Here is a 22,065-nt window from a genome sequence, read left to right as displayed (position 1 = left end):
GTCCTGGTAGTTCGACTGCTGCTCTAGAGAGGATGTTTTCGAATCCGGGAAACAAGACCCTCCAACCAACAATAAACGCATCGTTGAAAATCAAAAACCATAGTCCCACCGACCATGTTAAACCCATATTTCACTGGCACTTGCCAGGTACCTGATGTATGCAATAATCGACACAAAATTAATTGCCTCCTCTCGGTGACATCTCCTACCCCACCCCTTGTCGCGACCACCACCTGTTACAACAATACAGGGAACCCATCCACCGTCGGATTACACATAGTTGTCTTCTTTGCCCGTGGTTTTAATCGTTTCAAAGTGAAAATGGATAAATAATTACCGGCCATTAATCATCGATTGTTGGATAATTGATTTTCGCCGGAGCACAACTGTGCGCTGCTGCAGCGAAATCTGGTATAAAACACGTAAGTGGGCTCATTTTTCACGCCTGGTGTGAAGCGTACATCCTTGTTGGAGGGATGAGCCTTCTGAAAGAACCAAAGGCCAACTCCGGTTGGCCGAATTCTTGGTGGTTTTCTGTGCAGAACAATGTGGACAGTTTGAATCACATTCACGTGGCTTTGAAGGTGTTTGGCATAGTGGCTTACACCATCGTGGATAGGATCAACTGTGAAATCATAGTGTCCGTTTCGGATTTGGTGCTGTTGGCCATTTTTTCCTTGTTTCGGATTTACGGAATCGTGATAGGGGTGCAAAATGAACTGTGGGAAACACTGGTGGATGGCGAGCCGGCCGCCATTGTATATGGGTTTGCATCGCTCATGGTTTTGGTGATCGTTGTGATCAGTGTAACTCCCATCTATGTAATGGTCCATAGGCAAAAGGTGCAAGATATTTTGAAAGATTTCAAAGAATATGATGACGAAGTGGGCCAGCTGGGTTATCCCATGAACCACCAATACTACCACTTCAGGGTGTCGGTATTTCTGTCGATCTGCTTGGCAGCATTAGGTGCAATTGTAGCGATCACTCTTTCGTTACGTAATATAGAGTACCAGTTAGATGTGCTGATATTCCTGGCGTTCTTCTGTGCCGGCTGCTTTGGGAACACACTTTTTCATACCGCGTTGAATGTGCTGATTCTAGGTGTTCATGGAAGACTGCAGCTGTTGAACCGCTGCCTAAAAGAGCTACTACAGGAAACAGATGAACGATCTATTAACCAGCATAAAGTTGGTCAGCTTCGCCGAGATGTGGTGATAGTTCAGGCCGCCAAATTGTACGATAAGCTATGTGACGCGAGCGAGGGAATCAGTGTGGTGTTTAGCAGTCCGGTAAGTTTGGAAAAGTATTTTACAAATACAATACCGATAATCTTCGATGTAACGTACCCTCGATATGAAGAATTCGATATACGTAACTTACAATCTACTCCAACATAACGTATTAAATTGTTTAGTTCTAATTTATCCAGCAACAGTCTGCAGATAAACTACAAAATCACATACACCAAGGTCTTTTTTTACACGGGTAGTTTTTCTGCTATTTGTGTACGGAAAATCAGATAGGTAGGTTCAAAATTGACCGAGTTAAAGCAGAAAAACTACCCGCGTAAAAAAAGACCTTAGTGTAAATCATTGATTTGTTGCAGCGTTCCTCTCCTCTCCTCTTCTTGGCGTAACGTCCTCCTGGGACAAAGCCTGCTTCTCAGCTTAGTGTTCTATGAGCACTTCCACAGTTATTAACTGAGAGCTTCCTCTACCAATGACCATTTTGCATGTGTATATCGTGTGGCAGGCACGAAAATACTCTATGCCCAAGGAAGTCAAGGAAATTTCCTTTACGAAAAGATCTTGGACCGACCGGGAATCGAACCCGTCACCCTCAGCATGGTCATGCTGAATACCCGTGCGTTTACCGCCTCGGCTATATGGGCCCTATTTGTTGCAGCGTTAGCCTTGCTAAATAGAATGGGCTCACAAGTTTGCAAGTACCTACATAAATAACTCAGACAATTAATTTGGAAATTCCTTCAATTGCACTAGTTTACAGCAGTTTTGATGAGCTGATGCTCATTTTTAGAGTAGAATTATACCTTAGGTTCAAAAACGTGAAAGAAAAAACAGTAATGTGGATTTTTTCGACAATGCTGACGATTTGATATCGAGTTTTATATTAGAGGGGAAATCCCGGAAGAAGCCGTCGAAGGAATTGCTTTATGGAATACATGAAGAAAACTCTAAAAAAGATACGCAAAAAATCCTGATAAATTAGCCAGTGAAATTCCTGACAAAATTTCTGAGGAATTTACCATGTAATTTCTTCTAGAATTAGTTGAATCTTTGTACAGTCGAGTCTCCTATTAGACGCTGTCACCCACTTTACGCTCACCGCAATTTCTCAGCTGTCTTACATCCAATCCAGCTGATTTTTTTAGTGAAGTTAGTACTTACTATAGATTCATCACATACAAATAGTGAACTGATTTGGTTGGAGCGCAGCCTGGAAAACGTGGTGGGCGTAAAGTGGGTGGCAACGTCTAATAGGAGACCCGGCTGCACAAAGAACATCTAGAGAAATAGTTCGACGATTTTGCGAAACTTTCAGGAATTTTTTTTTTTAAATTTTGCCATAAATACCTACTGGGATTTTTCTGAGAAATCCTTCAGGCATTTTTTTATTCATTGCTTTAGAAAGTTCTTAGTTTCCTTTAGATATTTCTCCAAAGTTTCCTGAAGATTGCTTGAGAAATAAATTAGATTTTTCTCCTAGATTCCTTCCAATATTCTTGGATTTTTTTAGAAAATCATCCAGGAATTTCCTTCGGAAAATCTTCCATGACATCCTTTTGAAAGTTATTTACAACATTTTCCATGCAGTTCTTCAGAATTTGCTCAAGAATTTCCATCGGAGATTTCATTAGAAAGTCCTACTGAAATATCTTCAAAAATTACGTTTGAAAAGCTTTCATGAGTTTTCTTAAAAAATCCTCCATAGATCAATTCATATCAATTCATTTACATGAGTTATCATTTTTGTTATGTTGACTCTTAATTCAACCTAAATGATAACAAACTCAATTATCAAACGAGTGATAACCAGGTAACAGAACTTGTTTTTATCGAACCGGAATTTTACCGCATTGTTTGCTATAGAAAATGGTTAGGATCGGTCAAGGCGTTCCGGAGTTATGGCCATTTTAGTGATCCGGATCAGCACCGGTGGAACGGATAATATATAAAACTGAACCAAGCCCCATCATGCGACACATCAAGCTGCGCCGGTTTTTGTAAAATTTAGCAGGGTTGACGAATTTTGTGCGGAAATTAATACTTAAGATCAGAAAATCCCCAATATTGGCCCAATATTCAAGATGGCGACCAGAATATCCAAGATGGCGGTCTAAAATCAAAGATGGCGGTTGAAACTTTTGGTCCTAAAACCATGCAATATGGTTATATTTGGTATGAGGAAGATGCCCGGAACTCAAAAATGGCAACCAGAATATCCAAGATGGCGGCCAAATATCCAAGATGGCGGCTCCAAATTCAAGATGGCGGCTGTTTTAGGTCCTAAAACCATGCAATATGGGTATATTTGGTATTGGGAAAATTTCCTAAGTCCAAAAATAGCGATCAGAATATCCAAGACGGGGCAGTCTAAAATCCAAGATGGCGGCTTCAAATTCAAGATGGCGGTTATTTATTGGAGTTTATGACCCTAAAACCATGCAATATGGGTATATTTGGTGTGGGGAAGATGTCCGGAGTCCCAAAATGACAGTCAGAATATCCGAGATAGCAGTCTAAAATCAATGATGGCGGCTCAACATTCAAGATGGAGCTTGTTTAATGGAGTATAAAGCCCTAAAACCATGCAACATGGGTATATTTGGTATGGGGAAGATGTCCGGAGTCCAAAAATGGCGAACGGAATATGCAAAATGGCGGCCTAAAATCCAAGATTTCGGCTCAAAATACAAGATAATGGCTTTTTCTTAAGATTTTGAGGCTCAAACATCAAAAGCCATATAAACGATATGATTTCTGGTGCCATAAAATGGATTTTTGTTATACATATGAAAGTGCTATACAGTTTCTTACCGATTTTGGCAACACTTGTTTTTGTCTACTCCCGTTTTTGGCAACATTTTTTACCGATTTTGGCAATACCAATTTATGGCAAATTTTTTTTATCGCAAAATCATCTTAAAACCATGTTTTTAGCTTTACCTTTAAAAAAAAAATATATAAATTTATTAAGTTTTCAAAAACGACAATTTTTCAAATCATGACGTAGTTTATTAACGTCATCTAAGGGGAACTTTTTGAAACTTGTGAATAGTTCATATTGATAATATAAGTCGAAATAACGCATAAAAGTTGTAAAATCACAATTTTTACCGATTTTGGCATCACCCCATTTTGGGAACATAAAATTTACCTCGTGTTGCCAAAATCGGTAAGGTGACTGTATTCATCAACATGTCACTTGAGTTCTGTTGAAATGGGTTTTCGAAGGCACGAGAAAGGCGCCAGTGCCGCTAGGTGGATTAACTAGGGTTTTTTTTTATTTGTGTTTACGAAATTTTTAGCCCTAGGCTAGTTTATCTCGGAACCCACGAAGGAAGAACTCACATTTTGTGAGCTTGTCGAGAGTGGCCTTCGTTCCCAAGCTCTTGGCGTGATATTCACATGCTTTAATCCTCACACCAGATCTGCTCCACTTATTTTATTAAAGGATTTTTTCCTATGAATTCCTCAACATTTTTAAACTACTTTTCCAGGAACGTCTTAGGCAATTTCTTCAGGGAAAAAACTGCTTTCCTGATCACGGAACTCCTTGGGGATTCTTTTAGGAATTTCTGATGGGATTATTTTTGAAATTCCTTTGAAAAGATATCTTTATAATTTTAGTAAGGGATTTCTTCAAAAGTTCTTTATTTCAAAACATTTGTTTACAAATCCTACAGGCATTGCCTTGGAAATGCTTCCCAGCGTTTTTTAAGAATTCTTTGAGAAGTACCTTCAGTGATTTCTGTACAAATTTCTACACGGAGTGTTTGGAAATTGCTCTTGGTTCTATTAGAAATCTATTGTATAGATATCCACCCAGGGATTTTCTAGTTCTTAACGAAATTGAACAAAAATACTGAAGAATTCTGTAAGAAAACCGTTTAGGAATTTCTAAAAAAAAACGCTGAACAGCCTTGTTTAATGCCTGGAATAATTCCTAGGAGAACATCTGATGAAACACCCTAACACTCTTTTGGCATTAGGGTTATTTTTTTTACCCAAACTGCACACTACGCCAGCGAGCTGCTGGCAACGTGATGCAAAAGGAAGGTTTTTTCTCCGATATAAAAAATCCAGTCATACTGAGGAAAACATGCTTGTGCTGTGGAGAGATTCCTGAAAATTTTCTTTAGAGGAACCCTTCAAAAAATGTCCACTGAATTGAAAACGGAATTATTGAAGAAATCCTTCAATAAATTTCTGAGAGATCTCTTCCCCAAGTAGCATTTCGATGGCCAATTAGTCTTGTAGAGGCTTAGGAAACCGTCATTAAACAATATACCTTTTATTTTTATTTTATTAAGTTTCTAAGAGCTTGTTATGGTCTATTCGACTAAAAAATGTTACTTGGGTGAGGATTTGCTGAAGGAATCCCTAGAAAAAAAACTCCTGGAGATACTTATGAAGGATTTTTTGTGCAATTTCTGAATGATTTGTGTACGAAAACCTTCTGAAGGATATCCTGCAGAAATAATACAAAAACTGGAAGAATTATATACAGAACCATTAAAGACCTTCAAAATAATTGTTTAAATAATGGTTGGAATAATATCTGGAGGAACAGGAGAATCGTCTGCAGGTATTCATAGAAAATTTCATAGAAAATGTTAAGAATTGCATTCTGAAGTAATTTCTGCAGTAATTGCTGAGAGAATCTCTGGAGGAAAATCCAAAGCAATGTCTGAAGGTAAACCTGAAGGAGCTATTGGAGAAGCCCATAGAGGAACTTCATATGAATGCCCCAGAAAATCTCTGAATAAATAGAGAAATACTTGAAGGAACCTTTGTAGAAATTCAAGCAATAATTTCTTGAAAAGATTCTGGAAAAATCTGAACTTCTAAAGGAAAGCCCTTTAAGGAATTTCCGGAAGAAACTCCGGATTTATGTGAAAAAAATCTCCTAGAATTGCATTTTTGTGATGAAGAGTTTGGAGTATTTCCTGGAAAAATTCCTAGAAGAATTTCTTTAGAATTTTCAGACAAATCCTGAATAAAAACTTATGTAAAAAAAAATCTGACAATATTTCTGAAGGAATTTGCTCAGATATTTTGAAGATATACATGAAAGAATACAAGCATGTAGTTTTGAGTAATCATTGAGTGAATTTCGAAAAGAATTCCATAAAAAATCCAAAGAAGAATTTCAGAAAAACTCGTGGACCAGTTTCACAGATATGTATTTTGAGAAATTTCTTGAAAATTACATTAAGAAGTGTCAAGATTCCTGTGGGAATTCTTGAAAAAAAAAATCTTGGGTAATGCCTGGACAAATTTTCAAAGAAATCCATGGACAGTGATAAATTTTGAAGGGATGCTAGGATGAATCTTTAGAAGAATTCTTGTTAATATCGTTCATCAAAGAAATCCTGCGAGAATATTCTTTTTGTAAACATTCCAGGAAATGTTTGATAAATCCTCAAAGAATCACCAAAGGAATTTCTGGCGGTGTTCCTGGTGGTGATACTGGAGAAATAGACGAAGTAATTTCCTTGGGGACGTACCAGTATGGGTCATCAGTTAGCCTAGTGGTTAAGGCTATGGATCGCCAATCCGGAGACGACGCGTTCGATTACTGTTCCAGTCGGGAAAATTGTCTCGACTCCCTGAGCATAGTGTATCATTGTCCTTGACTCACAATATACAAATTCATAAAAGAAAGCCTTTCAATTAATAGCAGAGCTGAAGAGAGCCAGGCCAAGTTGCAGTGGAAACGTAGAGCCTTAAAGAAGAACCCCCTCCCTATGATCGACTCTTAATACACTTGGTACCCCTCCTGCTTTTGCCGAAATTAGGAAAACCCGCTCCCTTGGCGCCACTTCTGTGCACAGGCCTGTCTTACACTATTTTATTCTCTTTCCGCACTTTTATTCGTGGAGTGAGACATTGTAGGCCCGGCTATGCTAACATTCTTTTCCTTCCTTGGTAATCGGAATGGCGTGGCTGACGTCGTAATATGTGTTCATTTATAATGCTTCAGAATTACAGTTAAATGCACATATTCGAATAAATTCATTACATTGGTTTACAATGTTTTCTTTTCTTATATCATCAGATATTTTTTCAAATTTTCGATCCATATTCTACTACAATTCCTTTCTACGTTTGTTCCCAGCTAATCCTCCAATCCATCAACACGTTCTTCGTCCACCTGCTGTCCAGCTATGCCGGCATGCGTGTTTTCCTGCACCAGGCCACCCCACAGCAAACGGTCAACGCCGGCCTGTATCTGAGCTGGTCCCTTTACTTTTTGTTTTTCGTGTGCCAAACCATCCTCTACCTGGCCGCCCTCCGCCACCAGAAGTCCATCCTGCTGGGCATCGTCCACCGGAGCCTCAACCTACCGCAAAACGAATTTCTTATCGATCGGTTCCATCAGCTATCGGAACAAATTACCAGTCGCGCGCCGCATATCACGTTCTTCTTTTTCGAACTGCACCCATTAATTATCGTCCAGGTAGACCACCCACGGGGTAATTGAGATGATGTCTGTATACATTTCGGTAATTACTCATTTTCCAGGCTTGCGGGGAGCTGGCTACCTACCTGCTGATTCTGGTTCAGTTCGACATGCAATAGATGTATTTCGGATGGCACGTGGCACGAACGGAGCAAAATTAGGCACAGATAAGAAGACGGTGTCTTGGGAGCGGAATGAAGTGGTTTCGTGTGGAAAATTTCGCAGAAGCATGGCGGCCCGTGTATCGATTGACGCGACTGTTGAGTTTCACAACGATGACCTATAGCTTTAAGGATCACACAGCTTCGCGAACTTCAACCGATCAAACGCTGCTTGTAGTGGGTGTGTTTGTAGCTATAATGGGGTTGTACTACACGATTGCGTTCTACCAAGAACGGATCATGATGGTGACCAACTCACACATTATCAGTGCTGGACGATTCGGGCTTTTTGTAATCATTATCTTATTGCACATTGCAACCCTGGCAATCAACTACGTCAACGGGACTAGGATTGCTGAATTTCCACGAACGATTCAGAACATTGATCGACAGGTAGGTATAGAATTGAACATCAAAATCTCATTCACCCCAAGAGTGTTCTTTTTCAGATATCGATTCTCTTCCATCACACATGGAACTATCAGAAAGAGCACCTAGCTAATATTGTGTTCATCGTTATCAGATTCGCGGAGTGGTTTGTGATCATTCGCGTCCTTCAGTACACAATTGATCCCTTCGGAACTGCCAAGTTAATCGATGGCTTGATCATGACTACAGCTTTCAATTGGGTGAACATCGGCTATCAAGTAAACGCAGTCAGCTGGTTGATAATTTTGAGCACCATACGGAAAAGGTTTTCGGTGTTAAATCATCATTTGAGGTATAAAATTGCAGGAAAAAATCTTAGTAACGTTAATTCGAACTACCTCCTATAGAATGACCCTTTTGGACGACTCAATACCACACAAAGACCCGCACCAGCTTCACAGACTCACCCTGAAGCTCGGCATCCTACATAGTCAGTTGTGCGATACCGTTGACTGTTTCAATCACTGCCACTCGACAACGATGATGTTTTCCTTAGCACCAGCCTTCGGTTTCACGGTGTTTTCGTGGTTTGGACTGATTCACGCGTACGCAGCCAGAGTCGACGAGTTAGTTCTTCACTCCTGGACGACAGTGACGTTGAGTTTCAACTATATTTCGTTCGTGTTCTATGTTGTATTGTTTTCCGCAAAAGTTAATGACCAGGTAAATGACTCGTATGAATTGTTCCTAGTATTGACCGTTGTCCGGTTACAGATCAAGCAGACGGCAATTGTCGTTCACAAGGCCATTGGTTATCGTACATATGATAAGGAAGAAAGTCGACAGTTGAAAAAGTTTTCGCAACAACTTTGGCATCATTCACCGAGTATAGTTTGTGAATTGTTCGCTTTTGATTGGGAACTTGTTTATACTGTGAGGATTGCTTAATATGCCTTAAAGTTTTAAATTATGTCTCACTCTATTATTATTTTTCCAGATGATTGGGTCGCTCAGCACGTATCTAGTGATTCTTATGCAATTCGATCTGGTGAACTACTCAAATTATAATACTACAACGAAGCACTAGCACACGTCCACGTACATATGAGGACAGCATGTAGAATGAAACGATTAAAGGAGATATTTCATGTGTCCAAAAGATTCTGAGATGTTACAAGGTGCAACATGTTTTTGTCTCAAGAGCAAACTTATGTGTCTCTAACAGATTTTAGGCCGCTGAATTCGAATCTAGGCTCAGATTTGCTCCAGCACCTCACAATTATGAGCTATACCTCAATTTATAGGGCAAAATATGCGATTTTGGGCTATTTTGATTGCAAGCAATTAGGCATGGGCATATTTTTTTGAAGTATTTGAATAGTAAATTGGTCAATTAACATCTGAATTAAAGATCCATGCAAAATATTACACAGATATTTCGACTTAGGGTCTGTGTCTATTGGCGAATTAAAATTAATTTTCACTTAAACTTGACATTTCGATAATTATTTCCTTAGGAGAACTGTCAAGTTTAAGTGTTGAACTGTCAAATTTAAGTAAAAATTAATTTTAATTCACCAATTGACACAGACCCTTAAGCATTTTATGTTGGCAACTAAAGTTGTAAGCAACTTTTGGAGGGTGACTTGTACGGAAAATGTCGTACCTAATATAAATCGCTTAAAACTATGTATCAAATTTGATTTTGTAAAACGAAATATTTTGCATGAGTCGTTAATGTACATATTAATAGACGAATTAATCTTTTGGTTGCTTGAAACAATATTTCCATGCCTAATTGATTGCAGTCAAAGATGCCTAAAATCGCATATTTGCCCTATAAGTTGAGGTATAGCTCAAGATTGTGACGTGCTGGAGCAAATCTGATCCCGGATTTGGATTCAGTGGCCCAAAACCTATCAGAGACACATAAATTTGCTCTTGAGACAGACCATTTTTTTTTGTTTTAAAATTCTATTTAAAGAATCAGCGTGATTAATAAAAATAACTGTTTGTATGAGTAATACATACTACGTACATAATTGTACACTTGCTATTTTATTAAATTTCAACGCTCTATTTGGCCACTTATGAGTCAACAATTATCTACTATTCAGCAAGAGCTACCAATAACCCTTTCGGGACGGAGCGCAAACAACTGAAATCTCCATACAAATGGCTGAACTTTGGCTCTCCAGAACTCTTGGATATCCTAACATAACAACAATATTTTTTCCTCGCTTGAAAGAACTACTCTTTATCTTTCGATTTCTAGCTTTAACTGTCTAGATAAATCGGAAATCAAAAATATGTGACAGGTAAAACTTTTTTTGCAATTTCTCATCGTAATAGGCTGTTTTACCTCACGCAAATCTGACAGGAAAAGGCCTACTTTCCCACACTAAATTATCAGTGCTGTAATGGTTCATTACAGCAATGATTTGCGTTGCGTAATGAACCATTACAGCACTGTTTTCAGTTTTGATCAACTTCTTGATGCTTTCTGGACGCAGGTTTGAAAAATTGTGACAACTGCACAGTAGAACCTGCTATGATCAGACTTTCTTAAACATGGCTGTTGATACTGGCAGCACGGACGGCCGCATGACAAGGTGTACGATAGACGGTGGCGATCTAGATCACCCTTCGACCGTATGCGATGTAGGAGATCAACAGAGCAGCGATAGGGCAAACGTCAAATGAGATGACGAGGAGAAATTGAATGTGATTTGAGATTGGATTACGAGGTTGATTGCGAGTATAACTTAGTTTATTTTGGATTGATTTCTACTTATATTTACGTTAATTTGTATCCTACTGTAAGTAAAGTTGAATTCGATTATTTCCTAAAAATGTAAACCTAATTTCTTACAGCTAATAGTACGGAAATCAAAATTGTAGTACGGCATAGAAGATTTTCATTTGCATTTGAAGCACTTATACGAATTTCTAAGGTAACTGAATATTTAGTAACATGCGATCAGTGAATAATAATACTTAACTTAGGTCCGAACTACAGAAGGTCGCAGGCAAAGATTGTAGTGGATAGCGAGGGTAATTAAATAACCAGTAGTCACCGAAACTGTAAGTAACAGTTACCTCTACTGAAACATGCAAATAGGTAACACTTGTTTATTTGTAGCTTAAAAGCAACATCTAAAATAAAAGGCACTGTTCGCTGAAGAGACGTTGATGAATTTCTTTCCCCGTCGGCCACAAATCTTTTAAGAGTTTCGTCCAATATCTACCGTCGGAAAGAACACGGCTTGCAATGGCAACAGCATCAGGAGATCTGGCACACACCCAGCAGAACTGTGGTGGTTGTAATAAACCAAGCTTTGTCGATGGGACAACGGTCGCATGCAATCAATGCCGTCGTTGGTACCATAGCGCCTGTGCAGGTGGAACTGGAGAGATCGCAGATGGCAGTTGGTCATGTGTAGCGTGTATTTTATCCTCGAGTGGACCGGCGAAATCAGTTATTTCAACCAGCAGTACTCGTTCGACCAGGGTGCGATTGGAGCTGCTGCGTTTGGAAGAGCTTCAGAAGACTAAAGAGAAGCATATGATTGAACGACAGGAACGCGAGCGCCTCCGAGAAGAGCGCGTCCAAAAGGAGAAGGAAGAACTTGCCCAAAAGTACATCGACGAAAAATACGCACTCTTGCTGTCAGAGACTTTGGAGGATGGGGCTAGTAGCGTGAGAAGCCGAAATAGTCGCCAGAAAAGTCTGGATAAGGTCAACGATTGGATTGAAGCGAGACATCAAGAAAGTTCTTGTGCAGAGACGATGCTAGGCGATTCGATACTAAGCTTTCGACTACCGCTGGCAGCTGAGAATCAGAACCGCCTCCATCACGGAACTCCGCTTAGTTCACTGGGAGCTAAGGTCGTTACTATCAGCGAGTCGACACCGAACAGGAATTTGATGGAACCGATCGCAGAACATAGCCTACCTACATCTACAATTACACAACCGTTACCGCCACCACCTGCGCTGGTCACAACAGTCTCTGTTACACCTGAACAACCTAACAAGAAACTCCACGCACCGACATCGGATTTTCAGTTGCTCCAATCATCAACGTCGGTGGGACTGCCTACACCACTGGTACAATCACGCCAGGTAAGGAGTGCAATGTTCACTCCGGGCGTAGCAATGTCATCTACGCCAGCTACCTTTTCGATTGTTCCTCCACGACCAGTAGCGACTTGGATGGGACCACCAATTCCAGAATCAAGTTCGGCGTTGCCATCAGTACCAGTTCATGGGCCAATGACCGGTCAGCCACACCTACACCGATCGCACGAAACTCAAACATCACGGTTGCCTCCTTGGCAGTCACATCAATCATTGCCGAGCCATTCACGTCTACCGATGCTTAACGAACCGGTACTAGGCCAGTACCAGCAACAGATGGCAGCAAGACCGGTGGTTCCGCGAGACCTTCCAGTCTTTACAGGCAACCCTGAGGACTGGCCAATATTTATCAGCAGTTATCGCAACTCGACGTTGATGTGCGGCTATACCGATGCCGAAAAATTAATGCGTCTTCAAAAATGTTTACGTGGCAATGCAATGGATGCAGTACGTAGCAATTTGCTGCTTCCATCGTCGGTTCCACAAGTCATGGCCACATTGGAGACATTGTTTGGCAACCCAGAACGGCTTATCCAGTCTCTGTTGAGTAAAGTGCGAACTACTCCTGCACCGCACGCTGATAAATTGGAGACTCTGATCAATTTTGGGATCGTAGTTCAAAATTTGGTAGGACACTTGAAAGCAGCCAATCAACAGGTTCACCTAACAAATCCGTCGTTACTGCACGATTTGGTTAACAAGTTGCCGGCAAATATTCGCCTGGACTGGGCGCTGTACAAGAAGCAGATGGTAGTAGCTGACCTAGAAACATTCAGCAATTACATGTCGGCGATCATCTCAGCGGCAAGCGACGTTGCACATTACAGCGATTTCGAGGCATCACAGCCCCGGCATGAGAAACAAAAGGCTAAAGAGAAGACGTTCATCAACGCCCACAGCTCATCGGATGATTGTTGGCAGGTAAAGGGTCGAAAAAGCAACGACAGCATCAACAAGCCAGTGGACACAGTAAAGTCTTGTTTTGTTTGCGAGAAAATAGGGCACAGGGTAAAAGAATGTTTCGAATTTAAGTCTCTTTCTCTAAACGATCGCTGGAAGGCGGTTGAGACACACCAATTGTGTCACAAGTGTCTTGTGCCGCACGGTAGGTGGCCGTGTCGAACATGGAAGTCATGTGATGTCAGCGGATGCACAGGTAATCATCATTCGCTTCTTCATCCTGGTATTCCGGAATCCTCCGAAGTCGCCGTAGTATCCGTGCACAGTCGGTCGCCGAACCTGACCATTTTTCGGATCGTCCCGGTCATACTGTATGGGAACACAACGCAACTTGAAACATTCGCATTTCTAGACGAGGGATCTGATTTGACGCTTATGGACGAAGAGATTGCTGACTTTTTGGGCGTTGAAGGAGAACAAAAAGGCCTATGCTTGAAATGGACGTCAAACATTACTAGAGATGAGGTCAACTCTAGACAGATCGACTTGGAGATAACTGGAGCAGGAGGTGGGAAACGCTTTCCTCTGGTAAACGTGCGTACGGTGAGTCGGTTGGACTTGCCCTGTCAAAGTTTGGATTACGTTCAGCTGGCAAAAAGGTTTCCCCACCTGAAAAGGTTATCTATCTGCAGCTATGAGAATGCGGCGCCTAGACTCTTGATTGGCCTAAATAATTTACAGCTAGCGGTGCCGTTGAAATGTCGTGAAGGAGGTATGAATGAACCCATCGCTACCAAAACGAGACTGGGTTGGACCATATTCGGTAACATGGCCAAAACCGGTGTATCGCATTCATTTCAAATGTGCGAGTGTACTACGGACGATAAGTTACACCACATGGTTGAGGAATTCTTTGCTGCAGAAAATCTGGGTATCAGCGGACCACTACCAGAAGGTGCGGAAGAAATGCGGGCCAAAGCGATTTTGCGAGAAACGACGAGAAAGGGCGAAGATGGACACTATGAAACGGGTCTGCTTTGGCGATATGACCAGTTCGAGTTCCCACCAAGCTACACGATGGCGGCAAAAAGGTTTCAATGTTTGGAACGACGTCTGCGAGCTAATCCAGAATTGCGGGACAACCTGGACAAGCAGATTGTTGAATACCAACTGAAAGGCTACGCACATAAGGCCAGTAAACAGGAATTGGACTCTGCAGATCCAAAAAGGGTATGGTATTTACCACTGGGAGTGGTGACCAACCCAAAAAAGCCTGGAAAGGTGCGGATCATCTGGGATGCGGCAGCAAAGGTCAATGGCGTCTCCTTCAATTCGATGCTTTTAAAAGGGCCAGATATGCTGATCTCGTTACCTTCAGTACTCTTTCGATTCCGTGAACGTCAATTCTGTATCACGGCTGACATCAAAGAGATGTACCATCAAGTCAAAATCCGCTCAGCCGATCGTTCGTCTCAGCGATTCCTGTATAGATCTGACCCCTCGGACGACTTAGAGACCTATATCATGGATGTGGCCACCTTTGGCTCTACTTGTTCTCCCTGCTCAGCACAACATGTTAAGAACACCAACGCCGCGCAATGGAAGGAAACATACCCGGAAGCAGCATCAGCGATAGTTGAAAACCACTATGTGGACGACTATCTAGATAGTCGAGATACGGTAGACGAGTTGGCAAGCTTAGCAATCGACGTTCGAACCATACACAAGGAAGCAGGTTTCGATCTAAGGAACTGGCGCTCTAACTCCGAAGAGGTTTTGCGACCGGTCGGGGAAACAACGATCACTACTGGAAAACCAATCTGTGAAGATAAATCTAGTTCATCCGAGCGAGTTTTGGGAATGACCTGGTTGCCAGCCGAAGACTTGTTTACGTTCGCCATTAATTTGCCCGACGATCTACAGCGGATGGCGTTCGGTACCGAAGCTGTAACGAAACGTGGTGTACTGCGGTTGCTGATGAGTCTGTTTGACCCTCACGGCCTAATATCCAACTTTCTGACCCACGGTAAAACAGTAATACAGGATCTATGGCGTAGTGGAGTGACTTGGGACGAAACGGTTCCGAGGGAAATTTACACCCGCTGGAAACGCTGGGTTAACCAGCTTCCCAATCTTCAGTACGTTCGTGTCTCCCGATGCTATTTTCCATCCTACAATGTGAAAGACCTTCAAACACTTGAGCTTCATGTTTTCGTTGATGCAAGCGAGTCAGCGTATGCATGTGTTGCTTACTTTCGCATCATTGAGGGCAATGTGATATAATAGAGGTGTGGAGGAACTCATCGTTTGCTTGTGTTAGTGAGGAAGAAAAATCAACAACTTTTGAGGGGAGGGTAGGTGACGTCATACATGTTCATAAATAAAGGCGTTTGGGTCACATGGCTGTTCTACCTTGCCAATTTGGACGATAGGAAAAATCAACCGGAACAAATCCTTGAACAAATCTAGCTGAAAACACTCGCGGGGTTCTGTTCGAATGGGCAAATCTTCTCAATAAATACAGAATCTGGAGGAGCTTGGGTCCAAAAAAAACTGGAAAAGTTTCATATCCTCTCATCTTTTGCCCCATCATATCGAACGGCGGCCGCGGGTATCGGAGTGTCGCAAAAGAATGATTGCTGTTAGGTCAATAACTTTCGTAATTTTGTTTTTGCCAATTACAGTATTCTCCTTTGTTCAACTTTCGTCACACATTAAAACGATATAGAATGTGAATTTAATCCTAAATTAAAAATAAAGTTGAAAATTTTGCAAATCCTACAATTTTTTCAAACGCTGCCAACTTACGTTTGTTTTGTGTTTGAATAAAATAACAACATTCAGATCACCCTTGGTAACGGTAGAAGTAGGGGCAGCGGAACCAAGGAGAATACATTTTACTAAGGTGGCGCAGATAAACATTGCAAACCACTGGTTGTCTCTTCCACACTTCTGGTGTTCTTATGCAACTAAAATAGTGACGTCACTATTTCAGTTCCATAAGAACACCAGAAGAATGGAAGAGACAACCAGTGGTTTGCAATGTTTATCTGCGCCACCTTAGTAAAATGTATTCTCCTTGCAGCGGAACAGCTGAAAATTTGGGCGGGCTTGAGAAATTCAAAACAACTGACTGTATGACGTCAAGCGTTGTCAAGATGCTGAAGGTTGCTATGTTAAATAATAAAACAGCGCACTAACACCAACAAAGATCTGTGTATTACACAAAACGATCTCTTCACCTTACTTAGATCACATTGCATTGAAATGGGTCAACGAACCCGCGGTGGATTCAAATAGTAGGTGGTTTAGAGGACCGGACTTCCTTTATCAAGCCGAAGAGTGTTGGCCTCAACAGAAACTGCTGCCGTCGGTAACTAACGAGGAACTAAGAGCGGTTCATGTTCATCAGGAGATATTAAGCAGCTCTGTTATAGACATCTCTCGGTTCTCAAAATGGGAGCGCCTGCTGAGGACCGTAGCCTACCTTTTCCACTTTTCTGACAACTGTCGCACTCGCAAGGAGCACAGACACCGTCTGCTAAATCAGAGGGATTTCGAACGAGCGGAACGAGCTCTTTGGCGCTCGGCGCAGACTGATGCGTTTGCAGATGAACTAGTGGAGTTGCTGAGGAATTCTGACAAAACAGGAAGAAGACTTCTCCGCTTCGAAAAATCCAGCAAGATACGCAAACTTTCACCATTCATGGATGAATTTGGGGTGATAAGAATGGAAGGCCGAATCGAAGCGTCACCATATGCATCCTTTGGTGCGAAATTTCCAATCATTCTTCCCAAAGGTCACCTTATTACAGAGCTTCTTATTGATTGGTATCACCGGCGCTTTGGACACGGATTTGGTGAAACGATTGTGAATGAAATCAGACAAAAATTCCATGTATCCAATCTACGGGTGTTGGTACGTGGTGTGGGAAGACGATGCAGATACTGTTTGGTGCGGAAAGCCGAACCACAAGTACCAAGAATGGCCCCTCTCCCTATAGCTCGGGTGACTCCGTTCGAACGACCGTTCTCCAGAGTAGGCGTGGATTACTGTGGCCCATCTATATATATAAAAATGAGTTTGATGTCCCTTTGAGGCAACAAAACTCAGGAACGGCTGAACCGATCAGGATGACTCTTGCACGGTTCGGTTTGTATTCATGGTGGCTGTGTTTATATGTACAAAAAGTTACGAAAATCAGCTAAAAAAGTAACAAAATTGAAAAATTTTGATTTTTTATGAGCTGGGAAGGAAATCAACACGATCGAAATGAAATCAATCTAGAGTGCGGTGACGTTATGAGTTCAACAGTTGTCAAACCACCACAGCTGGGCAAGACAACGTTTGCCGGGACAGCTAGTTTAGGGGCTGTCCATAAACCACGTGGTCATTTTTTTGGGACTTTTCAACCCCCCCCCCCCCCCCCCCGCGTGCTCATTAGTCCATACAAAAATTTTTGTTTGTCCATACAAAATGGTCACTGGTCGAACACCCCCCCCCTCCTTAATGACCACGTGGTTTATGGACAGCCCCTTATCATAAAAGTGTTCCGAAGAAATGTGAAAAAATGGGTTGCGCTCTTCACGTGTTTGGTTACGACAAATTTTCAAGGGACGTGCAGAGAGTTGTCTAAGCAATTATCAAGTGTACATGAAGGTTTGGCGGAAACATTCACCGATGCGAATACAAAATGGTTTTTTATCCCACCAGCCTCTCCACACATGGGAGGAGTGTGGGATCCCCGACAGAAGAAGTTTTCCAAACTGTATGCACGGAAGCTGAGTCGATGGTAAACTGCAGGCCTTTAACATATATACCTTTGGATACCCCAGACCAAGAAGCTTTGACCCCCAATCATTTTCTTCTTCTAAGTTCGTCGGGAGTGAAGCAATCTGTTAAGCAACCTATGAACGAAGGAATGGCGCTAAGAAGTGATTGGAATCAATGTCAACTGATGCTCGACCGCCTTTGGACTAGGTGGATCCGCGAGTACTTACCCACTATCACGCGTAGGACAAAATGGTTCGAGGACGTCCAACCGCTGACGGAAGGCGCACTGGTATTTATCGTAAATGACAAGGAGCGGAATAGCTGGGTTAGAGGCAGAGTAGTGAAATTGATTGCTGGATCGGATGGAAGGATACGGCAAGCAGATGTGCAGGTTGCTGGTGGGGGAGTACTACGACGGGCAGCGGCGAAGCTGGCCGTATTAGACGTGCTGGAAAGTGGTAAAGCTGCCGGAACTGAGCAGCGTTACGGGCCCGGGGATGTTGATACTGGCAGCACGGACGGCCGCATGACAAGGTGTACGATAGACGGTGGCGATCTAGATCACCCTTCGACCGTATGCGATGTAGGAGATCAACAGAGCAGCGATAGGGCAAACGTCAAATGAGATGACGAGGAGAAATTGAATGTGATTTGAGATTGGATTACGAGGTTGATTGCGAGTATAACTTAGTTTATTTTGGATTGATTTCTACTTATATTTACGTTAATTTGTATCCTACTGTAAGTAAAGTTGAATTCGATTATTTCCTAAAAATGTAAACCTAATTTCTTACAGCTAATAGTACGGAAATCAAAATTGTAGTACGGCATAGAAGATTTTCATTTGCATTTGAAGCACTTATACGAATTTCTAAGGTAACTGAATATTTAGTAACATGCGATCAGTGAATAATAATACTTAACTTAGGTCCGAACTACAGAAGGTCGCAGGCAAAGATTGTAGTGGATAGCGAGGGTAATTAAATAACCAGTAGTCACCGAAACTGTAAGTAACAGTTACCTCTACTGAAACATGCAAATAGGTAACACTTGTTTATTTGTAGCTTAAAAGCAACATCTAAAATAAAAGGCACTGTTCGCTGAAGAGACGTTGATGAATTTCTTTCCCCGTCGGCCACAATGGCTATGAACATCAGTGTGCAGTTTGATGTAAAAGTTTTGTTAAAAACTATCCTCAAGTGGTAATTTATGAAATTGCAAAAAAACGTTGTACGTATCTCGGTGCAGAACTCGATTTTTACAGCACTCGTCGTACTTATCCAACTCGGCAAGCCTCGTTGGATAAGTGTTCAACTCGTGCTGTAAAAATCTTCATTCTGCACCTTGTTGCGTGAACTCGCTCAACAGCACAATGTGCTGGTTCGTCACGAAAGGGATAAACACGTTACATTGTATGTAATATAACTGTGGTAAGGTAGCGTGCTGATCTTTCAATCACCACGAAAAATGAAGAAAGAAGAAAAATAAACGATACTTTTAATAAGGGCTATGATTGGAAACTTAGTACATACATAAAATGTAAGGGTTTTCTATGAACCTAACCTTTTGACTGCTGAACTTGGCGGTGGTGATCTAGGTCTGAAGAACGTTAAGTTCACGGTAGTGAAACCCATTGTTTTGCTTATAACAGAGCGTTAATGACTTATCATAAATTTAATCATGATTAATGATTAATGATTAAGATTAATCAAAATCATTAATCATAATCATAAAAAAATCAAATTCTGTTCTAAATATTATAATTTATGATTCTTTTTTTCAAAAATCTCCCGGACAGAGTTACCTTTTACTTTTGAAACTTCAAAGGCATGTTAAAATACAAAACAATTTTAATCATTTCCAGTTTTTTGTGATTGATTAATCATGATTAATCATGATTTTTAATCAATGAGCCATTTTTAATCATTAATCATAATCAATAATCACATATAAAACCAATTTTAATCATTAATCCTAATCTTTAATCATCCTAAAAATCAAATTAATCATTAATCATAATCAATAATCACCAAAATTGGAATTTTAATCATCAATGATTAATCATGATTAATTTTTTTGTTAATCATGAACGCTCTGGCTTATAATGATCCTGAAGCAGATGTAGTGAGTTATAAGGTGCAGACAGGAAGAATTCTTGAACTATAGCTTGATTAGCTTGATCATGCTTGATATGCACCAACAAATTGTTGTGATCATGCATGCACCAAGGGGCTGTTCATTTACTACGTAAGGAGATTTTAATGATTTTACGACACTTACCCCCCCCCCCCCCCCCCCCTTGTAAGATTTTTTGTATGAGCTGCAAAATATTTTTTATGGCGCGTAAGATTTGAAACACATGGTCGATTATCACATACACTGTGGTGCATAATTGATCGGACAAACGCCGATTTTCATACAAAATGGCCAAGTTTGAGATGCTGTAACTATGGTTTGCTTTGATGGATTGAGCTCAATTTTTGACACGGAACTACAAATAAGCTGAATTTTGTGTACAAAGTATAAAATATTTTCGTTCACAGGTCTGGGCGTGGCAAGGCGTTGAAAAAATTGCAAAAGTGATCGGACAGCGGCACGCGTGTAAATCAAAGGGGTACCGCTGTCCGATCACTTTTGCAATATTTTCAACGCCTTGCCACGCCCAGACCTGTGAACGAAAACATTTTATACTTTGTATACACAAAATTCAGCATATTTGTAGTTCCGTGTCAAAAATTGAGCTCAATCCAACAAAGCAAACCATAGTTACAGCATCTTAAACTTGGCCATTTTGTATGAAAATCAGCGTTTGTCCGATCAATTATGCACCACAGTGTATATGATGTTCGTCTGGCTAACATGCCTATTCATGTGAACTTACATGCCTCCCAAATAGGGATGTCCACAGTGACTCTTTTACACAAAGTTGTATACGTTTTCAAGAAAGCACTCGCTCAAACGTAGTTTTTGCTTGGGTGATTTCTTGAATATTGACGATACTTTCGATGACGTGCTTTCCAATGTCATATTGAAAGTCGCATGACCTCACAAGCTACCTCCAATGAGCTTATGCGTTTTACGGTGTCCTAATCAGTGCACTGATTAAACCCGGTGTGGTGTGAGATATGAGCTCTCGTTGCGCTTATGCGTTCATTCCCTCTTCTAGGGCACCTCTTCCTTTTTTCATCACCTTTCCCTTTCCTAACTCCCATTTCATGTCCCATTCTCTCTCAGGTAAATGATGAAATAGGCTTGTATGTTACTTGATAAGTGATCTCTCCAAGAAAGATTTTATGACAGAATTCAAGGAATATTTTCAACAGAAATTCAAGGAGAAAATTCTTAGAAATTTCTTAAGCTAATATGCATTATAATCAACGGATGAATGTCATAAAGAATCCCTGAAATATTCTCTAAAGGTATTTCTGGAATGTTTCTCAGATTATGTTCTATGACGAAATACCTTAAATAATTTCAGAAGGAGATCGTGGAAAAAATCGTATTCAATTCAGAAATAATTTCTAAAGTAAGTTTTGGAGAAAGTTGCTAAAAAAATCATAAAATTCTGATTCTCTGAAGGACTTTGAAGAAAATTTTCGTTGAAAATCTCCAGAAAAATATTTGAAAGATTATGGAACTACTCTGAAACAATTTGAAAAATTTACTGAAGGAATGGATATAAAAATTTATACAACAATCCATATAAAAATTTTCGAAGGAATTTAAAAAAAAAATCTGGGAAGAATTTGTTTTAAAAAATCACATTGATTTTCATTAAGGAATTCCTAAAGGACTTTCTGCAGGAACCACTAAATATCTGAGGAAACCTATGGCAACTTTTCCGAAGCAATCAGTGAAGAAATTTATGGAGGAATTTCAGGAGGAAAATTCGTAGAATTTTTTTAAAAGAAAAATATTTGGAGAGTTTTTGAAGCAATCCTTCATGATTTCCAAAAACAAAACCTTAAAAATAAATATTAAGAGAGCCTTTATAGTAATTTCCCTAGAGA

The 22,065-nt window shown here is 40.7% G+C and overlaps 3 protein-coding genes across 3 annotated transcripts; all 3 read left to right on the top strand.

Moving 5' to 3' along the window:
• The first annotated feature begins 476 nt into the window (after positions 1-476).
• LOC134290201 (uncharacterized) lies at positions 477-7,829 on the top strand. Its single transcript, XM_062857272.1, has 3 exons — positions 477-1,292; positions 7,366-7,707; positions 7,773-7,829. Exons 1-3 carry the CDS (start codon positions 477-479, stop codon positions 7,827-7,829), a joined length of 1,215 nt encoding a protein of 404 aa, XP_062713256.1.
• A 240-nt stretch (positions 7,830-8,069) lies between these two features.
• On the top strand, positions 8,070-9,327 carry LOC109411358 (uncharacterized). Its single transcript, XM_019684890.2, has 5 exons — positions 8,070-8,264; positions 8,321-8,592; positions 8,648-8,963; positions 9,015-9,173; positions 9,238-9,327. Exons 1-5 carry the CDS (start codon positions 8,070-8,072, stop codon positions 9,325-9,327), a joined length of 1,032 nt encoding a protein of 343 aa, XP_019540435.2.
• Positions 9,328-10,814: 1,487 nt separating this feature from the next.
• On the top strand, positions 10,815-15,564 carry LOC115260721 (uncharacterized). The gene is made up of 4 exons (XM_062857271.1): positions 10,815-11,059; positions 11,115-11,194; positions 11,247-11,324; positions 11,383-15,564. Exon 4 carries the CDS (start codon positions 11,512-11,514, stop codon positions 15,562-15,564), a length of 4,053 nt encoding a protein of 1,350 aa, XP_062713255.1. The 5' UTR covers positions 10,815-11,059; positions 11,115-11,194; positions 11,247-11,324; positions 11,383-11,511.
• The last annotated feature ends 6,501 nt before the right edge of the window (positions 15,565-22,065 follow it).

This window comes from Aedes albopictus, chromosome 3, assembly GCF_035046485.1.
Source record: "Aedes albopictus strain Foshan chromosome 3, AalbF5, whole genome shotgun sequence".
In the NCBI taxonomy this organism is placed as follows: domain Eukaryota; kingdom Metazoa; phylum Arthropoda; class Insecta; order Diptera; family Culicidae; genus Aedes; species Aedes albopictus.
This window is presented reverse-complemented; position numbering and strand designations above follow the sequence as displayed.

Bases quoted from the DNA above. Each gene is read 5' to 3' on its own strand.
- LOC109411358 (XM_019684890.2), top strand. From the start codon at position 8,070: ATGGGGTTGTACTACACGATTGCGTTCTACCAAGAACGGATCATGATG. The intron at 8,265-8,320 runs GTAGGTATAGAA...GTTCTTTTTCAG, and splicing joins TTCAGAACATTGATCGACAG to ATATCGATTCTCTTCCATCA. The intron at 8,593-8,647 runs GTATAAAATTGC...TACCTCCTATAG, and splicing joins GTGTTAAATCATCATTTGAG to AATGACCCTTTTGGACGACT.
- LOC115260721 (XM_062857271.1), top strand. From the start codon at position 11,512: ATGGCAACAGCATCAGGAGATCTGGCACACACCCAGCAGAACTGTGGT.
- LOC134290201 (XM_062857272.1), top strand. From the start codon at position 477: ATGAGCCTTCTGAAAGAACCAAAGGCCAACTCCGGTTGGCCGAATTCT. The intron at 1,293-7,365 runs GTAAGTTTGGAA...GTTTGTTCCCAG, and splicing joins GTGTGGTGTTTAGCAGTCCG to CTAATCCTCCAATCCATCAA. The intron at 7,708-7,772 runs GTAGACCACCCA...CTCATTTTCCAG, and splicing joins ACCCATTAATTATCGTCCAG to GCTTGCGGGGAGCTGGCTAC.